General features: G+C 39.8%; 1 protein-coding gene across 2 annotated transcripts; it reads right to left on the minus strand.

The window, feature by feature from the left end:
- Positions 1-956: 956 nt before the first annotated feature.
- Positions 957-2,894, minus strand: LOC135436226 (alpha-N-acetylgalactosaminidase-like). Of its 2 annotated transcripts, XM_064693765.1 has the most exons (8): positions 2,558-2,892; positions 2,319-2,496; positions 2,003-2,263; positions 1,789-1,950; positions 1,587-1,726; positions 1,451-1,523; positions 1,229-1,393; positions 957-1,148 (listed from the first exon to the last, which is right to left on the minus strand). In XM_064693765.1, exons 1-8 carry the CDS (start codon positions 2,731-2,733, stop codon positions 1,032-1,034), a joined length of 1,272 nt encoding a protein of 423 aa, XP_064549835.1. In that variant the 5' UTR covers positions 2,734-2,892; the 3' UTR covers positions 957-1,031. The 2 variants fall into 2 exon arrangements, 1 of the variants encoding a protein (XP_064549835.1); XR_010437497.1 differs by lacking the exon at positions 957-1,148 and having other exon boundaries at positions 1,326-1,393; positions 1,587-1,722; positions 2,558-2,894.
- Positions 2,895-16,708: the final 13,814 nt, after the last annotated feature.

The following is a 16,708-nucleotide window of genomic DNA, read 5'->3' on the forward strand; positions in this document are numbered from 1 at the left end:
CGTTCCCTTGTCGCCAGGCAAACGTCAAAAAGGAGGCGGCCAGGGTGTGTAGCCCACCTGCGCCCTTCTAAGGCTGCTGTGAGCTCAGCCATTATCCTCTAATAAATATTGATTTCGAGGTAATAAAAGAACATGACAGAAGCTAACAGTATCCTCGATGGCATTAACGGCCCTGTCGTTCATCGGTCACAGCAAGCTCCCAGGCGCTGCTCCACGCTCCTGAGGTGCAAATACAATATCTACTGAAATTTATGGATTAAACAGACGCTCGCTTGTACACTCAATACACACGTAAGAGAATGAATATATATTTATATATATATATATATATATGTATATATAGATTTATAAAATAAATCGATGTAAATTATTTGCAACAAAGCTTGAAATTATTCAAAATTAAATAAAACTCCCATGTTCACATTATGTAAATTTTTTGTCATTTTCAGCTCACAGTTCACCTTTTAGCTGTTGTCCTTCGTGCTGCTACTCATTTTCGTTAACAAGAAGGATACAGGAGTGAAACCGGTGAGGATTTCGTGCAGATGTGTTAGAATGTTGCGACGGTGAGTAACGCCGTCGCATGGAGATAAATATGGAAATGTCATGTTTACAAGTTCTGGCAGTAAAAGCCACCCATGAAGCTTATAAAATGCAAATGATTCCCTCTAAATTTCCTTCATTCGTAATGCCACTCACAGATTCTAGCTAAGAGCACAAATTTACCAAAAGAGAAAATTTCCTTGCCGGAACTTTAGCCGGCAATTTTTCGTCTACCATCAGCTAGTTATACTCACGCACATGACAAACTTAAATCAGCCGAATAGTTAGCCCGAATATGTGAGTTTACAGAAAAAATCAAATAAATAAAATTGTTTAAACTGAAGTAAGGTCGTTTTTAAGTAAGTCATATGAATATATATGTATATATATATAATAATATAATATTGAAAACATATGTATATTAAAATTTATTATGTGGAGTCTATGGCTAGGAGTTAAAAGAATAGCATCATAAAAATATTCAAAATTTAGTAAATATCTACAGGCGTAAACTTGAAGAACGTGACTCCTGATGGATTGATTCGGGTTATGAATTTATCTTTCGGCTTGAACAATCCAAGATCTTGAATTGGAACAAACAAATCCTGAAATATTTGCGTTAACAATATTTATATGTATAATATAAATTTAATATATATTTCATAATAGGTAATGATATACTTACAATGACCCTATAACCCATATTATTTTGAAGTCCCAAGCGTTCCAAAACAATTTCATATGTTAGGGGACACAGTGGGCAGGGCTCGTAATTTCCAATGTTAACGAATGCCACAGCATATGAGTGGACGCCCATGTTATTAAACGGCATAACAGGTCGCACCCAAATCTAATTCGCCGACATAATTATAGTTAGGAACTTAAATGGAAATCTCTGTACACTAACCTGAATACTTCCTGCTATATAAACGCAACGACCAGGTATGCCGAGTGGATCCTGATCGACCCCAATAATAGCCCTGCAAAATATGTATCAACCTCTCGTCAAAACGATTGCGAAGATTATCATAAAAAATACGTACCGATTTTGTAATAATTTTTTGATTTCAGGTCGAACTGTCTGTAGGTCATTCGTCATAATAAGCGGAGCCGCGAGTATAGCCCATATGGCCAATTGCAAACGACTTGCTTCATAGCCAAGTCGATAGTTTCCGAGCACTAGCTGATTTATCCTCCAATAGTTTATTATACTGTACTAGCTCAATGAAATATTGTAATACGTACCATGTCTGGGTCATTCCAATTTCCAGGACCAGCATGTTTTGTCAGATTATGCTGCTCCTTGTAGTATTTGAACATGGTCTTGCTTACAGAATCGAATGAGTCTCTAATATCATCAGCGAACCGCCACAGATTACAGTGTTTTTTGATCAATTTGTAGTTAGGCTAAAATCATAGGGTTTTGCATAACGACATTTTATAAAGAAAGACAACTAACGTGTTTTTGGTAGTATGGCCAGCTACAAGAGTAGACCATTGGCCGGCCCGTCTTATTCAATTCCCGGCCAAAGGCTGGATAGGCAATGTCCAGGTTAATGTTCTTTATAAAGCAGCCATCCAACTTTACATAGTCCACGTTCCAGTTCGCGAAGGTTTCAGCATCTTTTGCGTAGTATCCATTCGCACCGGGCCCTAAATGCATGCAAGTTTTCTCACCGATATCGTGATATAGGCCAAACTTTAGACCTTTATTATGTATCTGACAAGTAGATAATAGTATTATATAATATATATGTCTATAATTTTTAACTTACGTAATCTGACAGAAAGTTAAGGCCCCTGGGAAAACGTTCTCGATCGGGCATCAATTCCTTTGTGATCTCGTTGCGACGTCTTTCCATCCAGCAATCGTCGATTATTACATATTCATAGCCAACCGCCGAGTATCCTTCCGACACCAAGAGGTCAGCAGTACGCATAAAGAGCGACTCACTGTACACGGAGAATATGACCAAAAAATTGACAGCCTTATCCGTAAGCTTTGCAATTTCACCTGATGCAATCCCTCGGAAACTTTACGCAATCAGTCACACAGCGGAACCGCTCGAACGCCATCCAGCCCAATGGTGGCGTTCTGGCCAAGCCATTCTCAAGCCCAGCAACGCTGCACAACCAAATACAAAGCACAAACAGCGCCAGCAGCACCGAGTAGCAATCTTCTCTTGGCATTCTAAGTAGGTTTGCAATATGGCTTGACTGTGAGCGATTGCAGAACTTCAGTTACGCCCCCACAACTAATTTGAATTTCCTGCATGTATTCATTAAATATTCCGTAACAAATTTTATGCACTGAATGTTTTTTATAGGTTTTTTTTTTTATTTTATTGTGATTTTTCTGTCTAATAGCTTGCTTTGGTTTATTTAACACATGCTGGGTATATTCAAAACGAACAAGAGTTAACGCACACCTAATTTTTATACCCAGAACCCATTAAAAATGGGTAAACAGGGTATATTGTATTTGTGCAAATGTATGTAACAGGCAGAGGGAAGCATCTCCGACCCCATAAAGTATATATATTCTTGATCAGCATCAATAGCCGAGTCGATCTAGCCATGTCCGTCTGTCTGTCTGTCCGTCTGCCCGTCTGTCCGTATGTATGATCGCAAGGATATCAGAACCTATAAGAGCTAGACTCTTGAAATTTTAGCTGTAGGTCCTCCAAATGCCCGCGAAGATCGAGTTTGTTTCCGATATTCGACAGCTTGCCCCGTTTCCAAGTAATCGATAAAAATCGATATCGAAGTCCTGTTTTTTGAGCAATTTCTGCAAATAATATGAGCTAGAGTCACCAAACTTGACATGTAGCTTCTAGATTAGTATATATATATCAAGTATCTTTCATTTTATACCTATCGCCATCTCCCCGCTACCACCGCAAAGCTATAAATCAAGTTAATTATCCAACTTGTATTGCCCATCAATTTAAGCCACAATTTATATGCAATTGAATTTTTGAGAATATACAAATATTCTTTATTCTATTCTACAATAAGATGTACTGTCGAAAATACCAATAAGATCGGTGAAGAAACACAAAAGTTATGTGCGCACGAGTTAGCATCATAGCTGCTGCGCAAATTCCAAGAATTTCTGTATACATGTACACACACACACATTCATGCGCGTCTGCTTTGAATTCTATCAACAGCATTGCAATTGCGATTGCATTGTTTTCTGCGCTGCTATTTTAATTGGTTTTTTTCTCGTTAAAGCTCAATTATTGGTGTGGTCCTTGAGTAGAGGCAGCGGCAAGTGGTGCGGTTAGTTGCGAGTTCGAACACTGCCAAGGGAAAATTTTTTTTTTATTTCATTTTTCTTTATTTATATTAAATCAAACGAGCGCGAGCTGCATTTGGTGTTGACAAAAGAGGGTTCAGGGTATCCCCTAGACGGGAGCTCCCGACTAGAACCTCTTGCTACTTTTCGCACCAGTAATTTATTTTTAAGGCCCTGTCACAGAAATTTTCCTGCAGACTTTCATGATTGTGAATAAAAAATTGTAATTGCTTAAGTTAATAACTCGTAGGACACCGAACCCCTCTTAAGAATGCGAGAAGACACTAGGCTCGAGCTCCGGCCAGGGTAAGTCACTCTATAGTTTACTTTGGAGCGCGTCCGTGGGCTTCAAAGTTTTGAGTGCAGCGCTTGGAATAATTTAACAGTCAGGCGCCATTTTAAGGTGCTACGCGCTACGTGTCCCCTTAAGATCTCCTCGCTCTTTAGCGACGTTTTAGTGTATGCTCATAATTTAGAAGTGTTGAAAACAGTTTTGCATAAAACTCAAAGAGCACTTGACTGATGAGTTTTATAAATTAGGAACTTTAAACGAAGCAGGAAAAGAGTCTGAGCCAGCAGAAGTGAGTTTAAAGGCTTAAAGGTAATATAAATGAAAACAAGTAAGAGGCTCTAGTAGGGACTTCCCGACTAGGGGATTCCCTGAACCCTCTTCTACCAACGCCAAATGCGGCTCCCGCTAAGAGCGCGTTTGCCTGGCAGTAATAAACAATTTGCGATAGCTTTAAATGATCTGCATATACTATTCAAGAAGCTAAAACTTAAGAGATTTGCTCTTAAAACAGGTTGTCGATATTGAGTTGTATCGTTTGCTTGGAAACGGGGTAAGTTATCGAGTATCTCGTACTGCCTACGCTGCCTACGTCCCAGGCGGACTTACGTTCAAAATTTTAAGCCTCTAGCTCTTACAGGTTATAAATTTCTTGCGTTCATACATACGCACGGACGGACGGATGGACAGTCAGACGGACATGGTTGATCAATAATATATATACTTTATGGGGTCGGAGATGCTTCCTTCTATCTGTTACACACATTTGCACAAATACATTATACGCCCTTTACCCATTTTCAATGGGTTCAGGGTATACATAATGCAATGCGATTTTGGCAATGAATTTTTGTATAATATATTCTGAATAAAATAGAACCGTTAATAAAATACTGCCAACATGAAAAGTTTTTGGGCATGGAACTTGCGAGTTATTTGCACTTGAAGTTCTGCGGCCATTATGAGGAGTGCAATAACTGCATGCTATAGATACATGTGTATCTTATACGTATTCACTATCTACTGCGTGGCTGGCGGGTGAAGGGTCGGTAGCGGGTAGATACATGCTGTGCTCAGGAGAAGTAAATAAACAAACAGCCAGCACGTTATACCAATTAAGGGGATCCCCTAGCGGACTTGAATGTTAATGCAAAATTTATGCAAATTAAATGATTTGTAATATGCTGCGACTGCTCCTCGGAAATGCAGATGTTGCCTGCCTGATGTTGACATCCTATCCCTCTGCCAGCCACACCCCTTGCCGCAAAGTTGCTCTGCCGGCTAATTAGTTAGAAGGAAGTTCGCTTGTTGGTTTAACTTTACTTCATTCGACTAGGCGCTTTTGTTACCCCATTTCAGCAATTTCAAATTGGCCGAGTGCGCAAACTGAGCGCGGAGAGTGGAATATCCATCTATATGTGTAGCATTTGCCATGGCAGCCGTCTCATTTCATGTTGTGTTGTTGCCCTTTGAATCTTGGCCAACTAATTAATTTGTACTTTTGCTTTTTACCTCAACTCTGCACCGGTAAAAGCTGCACAGAGCAGCCCCGCGCTCCCACCACGTGTGCACGTATGCGGTGTACGCTGGCTGTGTAGTTTTCTCAGTTAATGCCTCGAATATGTTAACAAGATACTTTACAATATGCCATAAAAAAGGCGAACCGACATGCCCTGGCAAGAAGGGCCCCGAATACAAACTCGGAACAGTCAGCGGATTTCTGAGTTCTGTTTACATAGGTTTCCTCAGCATTGGGCTAACCTACCTACGCCCTTGTCTCTTTTCGGCACCGAAATGGCTGACAATACATATGTTGCACCCACACACTCACACTCACACACACATGGAGGAATCCTGATGAGTGAGTGCGTGCCTACTCAGATGTGTTGTAAAATTATGCATTAGTTTTATGCCGTTTTGTGGCATATTAAAATCTCCTTAATTACGAAATGTAATCAACAAAGGTTCGTTGCACACTTTTCCTTCTTGGCTTTTGGCTCAAAGCGCTTTTCGTGATCCGCAATTATGTGTGTTGTTTACATTTTTTGTTGGCCATGTTGTTGTTTTTGGTTCGAGCCATGTACGTGACAACCAGCAGAGGCAAGAAAAGTCTTAGTAAACGAAATCCTAGTCCGACATTTTTACTTTGCGCAATGTTTGCCTTTGGCCCAAATATGTGCCATGTACCTATGAGTATCAAAAATACTCATCCATTAAATGAATGTGCACACGAGCCTTGTGTACGTATGTACCTGTATATGTAGGTCCTTAAATTATTTTAAACGTACAATTTTGCTTACTTTTTCTATTTTATTTTATAATTATTGAAAATCACGACCTGCTATATTCCAAACTGAGTGAAAAAATGATTATATGCAGATAATATAGCGCATATTTCAATTAAAACGCAGTTTTTTAATGAAAAATTTGTTTGTACCATTTTGATGGGATGTTTCATTGCTTGTACTGCAGCAGACTCATGCTGTATTTCATATCGTGTTATACATGCACTATACGCAATATTTTGCTGCACAAATCAACAAATAAAACACATTTCTAAAAATTGGAAGCACACACGGCAGTCGGTGTTTTATTGACTGTGCCCCCCACAACCATCAAATATAAGAATCAAACATTTTAGATTCTAAAAAAAATATAATTAATGCTTTCAACAGCCAAGCGAAAACAGGATTTATTTTTTTTATTCGATTTCTGGGTCAAATTTTTGGTGGTGTCGATATGATATTTTTGCTTTATATCAGATTGAAATTAAATCAAATCTATTTTTTGTAACATAGGACTGACTACAGGGCATCCTTTAGTTAAGCACTCTCAATTTTCTCATTTTTTATTTCTATTTTTTTTGGCGGCATGCGTAGCGTATACTTTTTTAAATAAACGTTCATCACATTTCGAGTATCATTTAACAAGTTGAATATTTGTAAATTTGAAAAGTGTGTGCTTTAAAGTTTCACAAAAATATTATTTCAATTTATATATAACTGACAAGATGAACGAATGAGCTTTTAATTGAGTACTTAGTTGAATGACAATATTCAGTACTAGTTACAGTAGCATTCGCAATTCGATTTGCCTGATATTTAAATTGCCATAAAGTAAAAAGAAAAGCAAGCGTTCAATAATTGATTGGTAATTACTTGTTATTGACCAGGTCTACACTCTCTCACTCACTCTCTCTCTCTCTTTCACACTCTCTCTCTCTCTCTCTCTCTCTCTCTTTCTTTCTTTTGTCGTGCGCATAGTTTAAATACGAGTTGAGTTTCATATGCAATCAGCCAGCCCGAAAGATTCTGTCTTTACCGCAGGAGAATACATACATAAATTAGCCCATTCATTGCCCAACGGCAATGTCGTGTAATCGGCCTCGTTTATGGAGCTTTAATTGCGTCGAATTGTCTGGGCTAAGTACGTTTTGGTGTTATCAGCGCCATTAATAATGAACACAATATGGCGGCTTTGACTCGCCGTGCATTCATAAAAAATATAAGAATATGTATATGTATAAATTGAGCTGAATGAAGTTAACGCTAAAAAGTGCATTATTTATACAATTATGTGTGAAGATAATACCTCTTTTATGATGCCAAGTTCTCGTGGGCCGAGCACGAGCAGGGTCGCTGTCACGTGAATGGATTCGACCCGGTTGGGGAAGGTGCCCAGGTAGAGGGGGTGGCATTGAGGCATTACGCTTGCCTGTTGGCTGTTGGCAGTTGGTAGTTGGCTGCAACAAAAGCCTATTATTCTGCACGTAATAAACATAAAGTTGGCGCAATTTGTAACATAAATTTAAAGGGCTAACGTAAATCTTAGCGGCAATTATGTGTTTGGCGAACGCGGCGTATACGCAACGCAACGCAGCGCTGCCCGGGTTCATAACTCATGCGCTTCATTTCCAGGCTGGCAGGCCAGGCCCTACTTTCACAAACACAAATGCCAACAGCAACACCAGCAATAATATAGAAGGCGAAGCCTGCGAAAGGAATTCAAATAGCCATAATTTATCACGTTGAGATTGCAGCTTCGCTACGCACGCAGACGAGCAGCAGATGACTCGTCGCGTTTGTATTATGTCTGTAGGTCGCCCCTGGGTTCAGGTTCGGGTTCGTGTTCGGATTCAGATGTGGGTGGGCATTCAACCCAACCCCATTACAAAGCGAAAGGATTAGACCGTCCCCTAAACTATAGGGCATAAGGAGCCAGTGTAAAGGGAGGGACGCAAAACGCAATTAGGCATGCGACAAGACCGCGGCCGTGGGCGTGGGCCTGGGTCTGGGCTTGGGCCTCAGTTTTATTGGGATTTATGATTTTCTTTTTAATCAGATTTATCTTAATGTCTGCGATAAAGGTTAAATAAATCGCAAAGATTTATTAGCGCTAATTTCGCTTAATGCGCAGGTGAATATGAATGGCAATCGAAGAAGGGGACATTTAAGAATGACACAAACAAAATTATCTATTTCGCTGCTCAAAGAGTTGACCTAAAACGGTTAAAACCAAGAAAAATGCACAGGTTCATATAAATTTATCATTAAGCTCGCAAAAGAGAGGAGGAAAAACGGTGTAATACAACCTTTGTATGCATTTAAAAGTAACGAAGTGGCTCTTATTACGCGTTGGCATGTATAGCACCTGCTCTTTAAAAAAGTGTTCTAGCCGGGAGCATCAAGGTAAAAATTGTAAATAAAATATAACATAAATAGTGCAACAAGAATAACATCAAATGTATTGGAACTATTCGCATATGTAAATTATATATTCGTATTTATATAAATAAATATGTATTTGTATTTACGTATACATCTGTAAGACCATACGCACGATTATTTTATCGTCATCTATCAATAGGCGGGAGACGAACTTTCATATTACCCCATCGCTAAAAAAAGGGAAAAGCACAGACAATGTTGAATAATCGAGATTTGCGTAGTCGAGCAATATTTACAAATACGATTTTTGTGCATTTTCAGATCAGCTCAACAAATGAAGCAGAGCAAGATGAGAAGATATTGATTAGACGAACAGAGCTCACCGTAACGAACTAGAGAACAAAATTACGAATAAGGGAATTAGTCAAACAGTGTCAGGTTTGTAAGGAAAAAAATACGATGGGCATTCGACTAACCCAAATCTCAATGAAACAATAATTTCAGAATAATCAGGACACACAATCCGTATCGACATATACCCAAAGGAAAAGAACGTAGTAATAACAGCAGCAGATACATTTTTGAAATTAGCTCAGGGACGAGTATTCAAATTTAGGACAATAGAAAATATTAAAATCCACTTAATGAAATCCTATTTTATCTCTCTATATATAAAACTCTATATATGTCCTGACTGCGTTGATAATCTTGAAGCTGTAGAATAAACGTTCGTTAACCTTTGACCCGCATTTGTCACCCAAGAACGTATCAACAATTCTCACAAAGATCTTTGAAAATGAGCGAATCTCATGTCGATTTTTCATATAGATCCTTGGAAATTAATTTGAGCTCGAAAAGTCACACACCAAATGTTTGACCCCCATTTCCACCTAGGAGGAATGCAAACAAAATAGTTTCATACTTACTTTTTTCGCGATTTGTCCACACTTATGGGTGGAAGTTCCCATAAGCCCGTCTTAACGTGCACCCGCGGTACATAAGGTAACTAAAGTGAAAATTTCAGATTCCTATTTCTTACGATTTGGACTGTGCATTGCGGTTCTTATAAAATCCAGGTGGATGCAAATATGCCATCGAAGAGAAAAACTTGTCCTCAAGAAACTTAAATGCCCATCCGTTAAAGAAATCCGGCCACGGCAGGAAGAGTTCCCGTTGCTCGACATAAAGCGTTGACAGCAGCAGCGACACACAAAGCGCTCGCAGCATCAGCATCAACATCAGCGTCGGCATCAGAGTCGGCATCAGCATCAGCATCAGGAGAAACAACAGCAACAGGACAGCAAACTTAAGAACTTGAGAGCAATTTCGAACAAATAACATTCGCAAAAATATGAAGCGACCACGCAGCAGGGGCCAAGCGAGCAGTCCGTGCCACTGCCGCACTCTAATCTCCGAGCGGGGCAATAAAAGGCATCTCGAAAACTTTGGCTTTGGCCTTAGTTCATATTTTATTTAGCCGCTGTATCCGGCCAAAAGTTTGCTTGTGCCCTTGCCTGGACTCCAGCTGGAAATTCTTGGAATTTGTCTTGGCGTGCTTATTTTAATTTTTTTCTGCGGCAGGCGGCAACTTTGCATAGCTCTTGTGTTCTGCCAGCAACTCCTCTCATTTAAGTGTAGCGGGCGAAGCGCGTGTTTTCCCTTTGCTGCGTTTCTAGTGTCATAAAAACGAATAAACCGAGGCAGAAACTGAAATAGCAGAAAATGCAAATCATTGTCCTGCGAATCTTTTCGCCTGCCCAGTCCCAGGACTACGCGCAAAAACCACCAAAGCCGCAAGACGAAGTAGCTCCTGCGCTGCCTTTACTGTTACCATCCTTAAGAACAATTGTGTTGCGGGTTCAGCGCTGTCCAAATCCCTTGTCCCGTGTCCTTGTCTGTGTCCATGTCCACGGCAACCTGTGATAATCGTCTTGCGGCCAGTTGCGCTTGTTTTTCCTTCTTCTTGGCTTTTTTTCTTGCGTTTTTATTGCGATTTTCCCAACAACTCTAGTGCTCAAGTGTCTGGGCTTGTACAGGACTTGGACCGGGACGATGCTGGTCGCCTTTTTGCTAAACATTTATCATTTGATTACAATTTGACGGTCAATGTGACTTGCCATCGAGGCGGCACCAGCGGCAGCCAGGTCTCTGGATGTGACTGTGTCGGTGGGGCAAGGTTGGAAAATTAAATGTGTTATTTTGCTCTTGATTGTAAAAATCATTTTGTTGTTTCAGCTGGTTTGTTTGCTTACAGAACACGCTGTTCATCTTGTACAGCCGTACCGAGTAAAATTTACTTTTAAAACAATTGTTTACACTTTACTTGGCGGCATCTAAATATTAAATGTTATTATGAGAGAGTTGTCGCTCGGCCTTCATATTTCATAAGCTGGAAAATTAAATTACGACCACTTGTTTACAGACCACAGAACATTACTGAGGTTCAGCATAAATAAATTCTGCCTGAAATGTTGACAGTTGTTTATTGCTTGCCAAGTACCAGATTCTCTAAGATTGCAGTGTGCTTCTGAAATCTATTTTGTAATTAAGTTTTGAACAAGTATTTCTTTTTTAAAAGGGATATATCTATTTTGAGATAATTCCTAAAATTGTGTAATTTTTGTTGTTTCAGTTTTTAATCATTTTTGCTGCTGGCAAACAAATTTGAGCACTTGTGCGAGCCGTTTATTGCCACCGTAAACTCAAAGTAGATGTTAGCCCTATTTTACGAGAGCCGCTTACTTCTATTCGCTCAAACGGCTATAATTTTACTTGCGGGAGGAACTAGTGCCTACATTTAAGTATTTTTGGCAGGCAAAGTCAGATATTTGTGCCTAAAGTACAGTAGTTAATGTGTAGAAAATGTTTGCCCAAAGGTGCTTTTATAGTATTTTTGTTACCGTCTCGTCTGTGTAACCAAATCGTTAAATTTTGTACTTTCTGCCAAAGCGCGAAAGTGCATAATAAGCCTGCAGAGCTGCCCACTACTTAGTCGGCTCTAATAAGAGCCATAAAACACTTTATCCTCAAGACTGAGCTGCAATTTGTGCCGAAGCAAAGCCAAATTTTGAACAAAATTTATATACACTCGTAAGAGAGTACTGTTTGCCTTAATTTTCAGCACATTCCGGAACTGACAAAAACTGTAGCCAACAATAAGGACAACAACAGTAACAAATAAATCAGAATAATTTAACCCATATGGTACATAATCATATTTCATCATATCTGTGTATATAGCATAAACATATTTGGTCAACTAGAAGTTGGTAGAGCTTGTGGGCAGTGCATGCCAAAATTATACAGTTTGAGAGCCGAAGCTCATTTCGGAGAAGATGCGCATAGACAGGCCCGCAATTCATGCACGAATAAAATTGATGAAGGTCAAACTCTGGTTGACTTTGCGGTGATAAATGAGCGGTCAACCTTAAGGAAAACACCAACACATTCGGCCAAAAACCACACAAACACACATACACACACACTCACACACTCACATCGCTCCAAGCGGCCAAGTGGAAAGTTAGCCTTCGAGCAATCCGTATGTCCGCATATCTGGTGCACAGGGTGTGCGGTAGGCGCGCATTGCCGAACAGGCAAACTTATGCACTTGTTTTTGTTGTCGGTGTGTCTGCTATAAGCACGCATACTTGAGGATATAAGCGTGTACGGAATACGTAAAGCATTTACGGGATACGGTCGAGTGGCTCGTCGGTTCAATATTAGGCTCGGCCAGTTTGCCATAAATAGTCCTACTCTGTGTACTTGATATGGTCGGCATGGAAACAAAATATTAGCAAATCTTGTTTAGAGTGTTTGGCAAATTTATTGCTTTCGTGTCTGTGTTAATACGCGCGAACATATTGCCGACCAGCTGAATTTGAGTTATTCACGTGTGAGTGTGTGAGTGTGTGTGCGTGTGTGTGTGTGTGCATGTGTGTGAGCTATATGAATAAAAATACAGACACACAATAAACGTGATCATGTCCGATTCGTTGGCACCAAATAATTTGGGAAGTTATGCAACTCTTTAATTTATGGACTTAATGCCTAATTATGGGTCCGCAGAACTAAGGCTTTAGTGGACATGAATCATGCTGAGATGCCCATTGATATAAATCATTCTTTTTAGTTTTTCTTGTTTCTTTCATGTTTGGAAAAGTATTATCAAATTTGATTGTTTTGTTCCACAAAAGAGAAACAAATATTTTTTAAATTAGAAATGGTAATGGGGATAAATTGGCTGGTTTAAGGCCATTATTTAGCGCTGGCACGCAAATTGCGTGCTGCCTGTTTGTGACTTAATTCAGACTCGTTGATTTATGAAAATTCGATTTGGAAAATCTCCCACAATGGGACAGCGTTCAGCTGTGGCACAGCAATATATTTAGTATAAAATGTGTGAGAGTGTGTGTATAAATTATTCCGTTGCACTCCAGCGCCAACCCAGCAAATGTTTGTGTACATGATTGAGTTTTTCTCTTGATATCATAGTTTTTAAAGCATTACACAAAGTTTGTGGAAACAAGTTGGGCGAGGGGCAGCGGCAGCGGCAGCTAGGAGTGAGCGCAGTTCAGCTGTGCCACAAGCGTCAGTCCTTGCCACTGACGTACCATCACGTGCTGCAGATGAACTTAACTTATCCAATGAGCCGACGCGTCGTGTTAAGTTGATGTGAATTGATGCGTCGGACCGGCGACTCGTCCAATCTCAACTACAGACTCACGTATTTCACTGTGGCATCAAAGGGACGTGTTCGCGCTGTCAGCTACCAAGTTTTGTTCCGTGCTCTGCATTGCCGCGCCCACGCGCCGCTGCGGACCCCACTTCGTTCACATCCTGCTCAATGTTCATTCTAACGTTATCGACTTATTTTGTGTTTAAGTTTGCTTAAGTTTATATTTTTCATTATGTTTATGTTTTCGCATCGTTTACACGTCGGCCTTAGTGGCTGCTTATACCCTCTCCCTTTTCTGTGCCCATTTTGTTTGCTTTAATGTATTTTATACTTTTTGTTCTTACTAAGAGTTTTAATTTAAAATTGAAAGCAACAAACCCAAAAGTAAAAGAGATGAAAAAAACCATATTCTCATCGCTGGAGGGAGGATCCCTTTAAACTTTTCGTGTTTCATTTTTGTTTTCGTTTACTTTCGTGCGGTGGGTGATTCCGTGTTTCGAGTGCTGCAAGCAGATTTGTGGGGGCTTCGCCAAAATTCAATAAAAGTCAATCCAAAGTTTAGCTTGTCGGTTTTTGTTTCACATGAAAACCTATGAACAGTATCCATAAAATTAGCATTTCGCTGAAAACAGTTTATTCAACATTTGAGATTAGATAAAAATGAGGCTTTGCAGACATTCTGTCTCTCCCAATGGTATGAGTGTATTTTCTGTTTTGTAACCCAAAAATATATGTTCTTAACGTAAATATGTAAACAAGTAAGTTTAATTTATGTATCCATTTGCACACTATTAGATTTGAGCACGTTCTTTAGGATTATTTGCATTGTTAGGCATAAGAAATTTGAATAAAAAACCAAACTTTTGAAGTTTTATTATGAGTTTCTGGGGACAACAGCAAAGTGAATAGCCAATAGCAAATACAAAAAAGGTCCTTTATATACATATAAGGAACTTAAGTAGTTAAGATTTAAAACATATAGATAAGAATTTGGCATATATTATGTAGATTTGCAAACTATTTGACATGTTATGTGCCACCCTTTCACATTTGTGTCCTTTCACATAGAGCTCTTGATTATTATAGCTGAATAATACCTACAATACTGCAACTGCATGTCAGCATTTGAACTCAATGAACTCAATGAAAGCAATCTATAGCCTAAGTAGAGCGCGTCTCAAATGTAATCAGGGACCAGGTGGAAGTGGCATTACTATTAATGAACGCACAATTTCCTTCTTTGCTCTGCCAGACTGTCTAAGACTCAGCTGGCCTTCGATTATGACTCATAAATTGATTTTTATTAAAAGCATTTTAATATTGCATCTCCCTTGCCAACGTGGCTTTGCACGCGCATCTTGGGCGTGTTTCATTCAAGCGCAAATAAATTGCAGATATTTGCAATGCACCAATTCACTGCCCAAAGAGCAGCAGCATCAGCTAAAGAATAACCGAGCGGATATTGTTTTTCGAAATCATTTCTTTACGAGCGTCCTGCTTCGCGCTCACGGACTGGCTTCCCCTTAAGCACATCCTTTACTCTGGTCTGCCCTCTGCGTGCTGCTGCAGCGTCCTTTTGCTTAATTTTTCGCCCATTGCGCACACAAAGTGAAATTACCCATGAGAGCTCTTGGGCTGGCAGCATTGTTGACTGAGATGGAATCACGATGACCCACAACAGTACTAAAAAATGCACCAAACTGTTTGTTGAATATTCAAAAAAGTGGAAAATGTGGCATACGCACACATATCTTTAGCCCCCAGCTCGCAAGTCCAGAGCTGCCCAGCCTTCTGACATCGTATGCTTCGGAATTTTAATTAGTTTGCAATTTGCAAATCACGGCGCTTGACGGGCTTACCAATTATGAAGAAATTCCAACAGATCAAAATGCAGAACGCGTCGGTTCTGGTTCTGGAAATGGAGAAATTCGGACCAGCATTAAATACATTCCATTTTTTTTAATTATCATCATTTGCTAATCAGCGTAATGCACACATCTCGGGTTGGGGATTTGGACAGCGGGCGTTGGGTAGGTCCTGGCCCACCTACCCGCCCTCACCACACCCTGGCCCCGCCCTGGCCCCGCCCTGGCCTCACTCAGGTGCTGCCCAAATGAAATGCAAATGAGGGAACAGCCAATGAACTGAAACTCGTCAAGTCTTTGAAGTTATTAGAGGCAAGTGAGTCGACGCTTTTAGGTAAAATGATTTGGCTTTGCGGCCATTAAATTATACATGTATACAACCCTCACATACATACACCCACGCAAGCAAATAATATATGCGTATTGTATGTAAATGCAGTCAAATTTTTATCCATATAATTTGATGTTTACGCCCATATATTGTGTCAATATTCTCGGCCAGACTCATTTTCAGATGAGAATATGTAATTTTTTGCATTGCAATGCCAATCCATTTGTTTGTCTGCCACGCCCACGTGTGTCATGTCAGCGCCCGCACACGCAAACACGCAAACACACACACACACACACACACACATACAAACTCTTAGAGACAGACAAAGTTGTGCAGGATTCTGCTCATATGTCTGTTTTTATGGCAGCACCCAATGCAAAGGATTTCTAAAAGGCAAATACATAAATCTTTATCGATGTGCGCCCAAATCCATATACCGAAATTTCATTTCCGATTCGCTTCTGTTTTGCTCTGTACTTTTCGTCTACGGCATTTTTCTGCTCGTTTTTAATGCTGAAACAAAGCGTACTCCCAGGCTGGCGAATTGTTTTTGAATTCTTGGCTCGGACACGGCATCAACAATGCCGAGAAATATCCTCGCCAAGCTCCTGCACAGCCTGTGTGCCAGAAATGTATTTTGGCAAGGCGTATAAATTAAATTCAATTTTTGTCGACGTGTGAAATTGCGAAAGACAGTTCTTCTGCAGAGCTGTGAGAGCACGTTCATTTACCACACGCATTCACATATATATTCTATACACCTTATGAGAACAAGTATCCTTGATTTAAAATACAAACTTTTGTGATATCCATGCATTGTAATTTATGTTTGCTTAAAAATATTCTCTCATTTTATTTACTTTATGTAACTTAATGAATGCGAATTTTAAGCTTTATCCAAGATGTCGTCACTTGTGTTGTTTATTTTATTGTTTTATTTTAAATAAAAATTGTGAGCCTGCATTGTGTTTACGTGACTTTTTCACTAAAGGGGCTGCCAGGCAGGCACAATGGCATTCAAGGATCCGTAT

The sequence above is a fragment of the Drosophila montana genome, unplaced genomic scaffold (genome assembly GCF_035044405.1).
Source record: "Drosophila montana isolate Dmon_TW-CO22-7 unplaced genomic scaffold, ASM3504440v1 contig_3733_1, whole genome shotgun sequence".
Classification (NCBI taxonomy): Eukaryota; Metazoa; Arthropoda; class Insecta; order Diptera; family Drosophilidae; genus Drosophila; species Drosophila montana.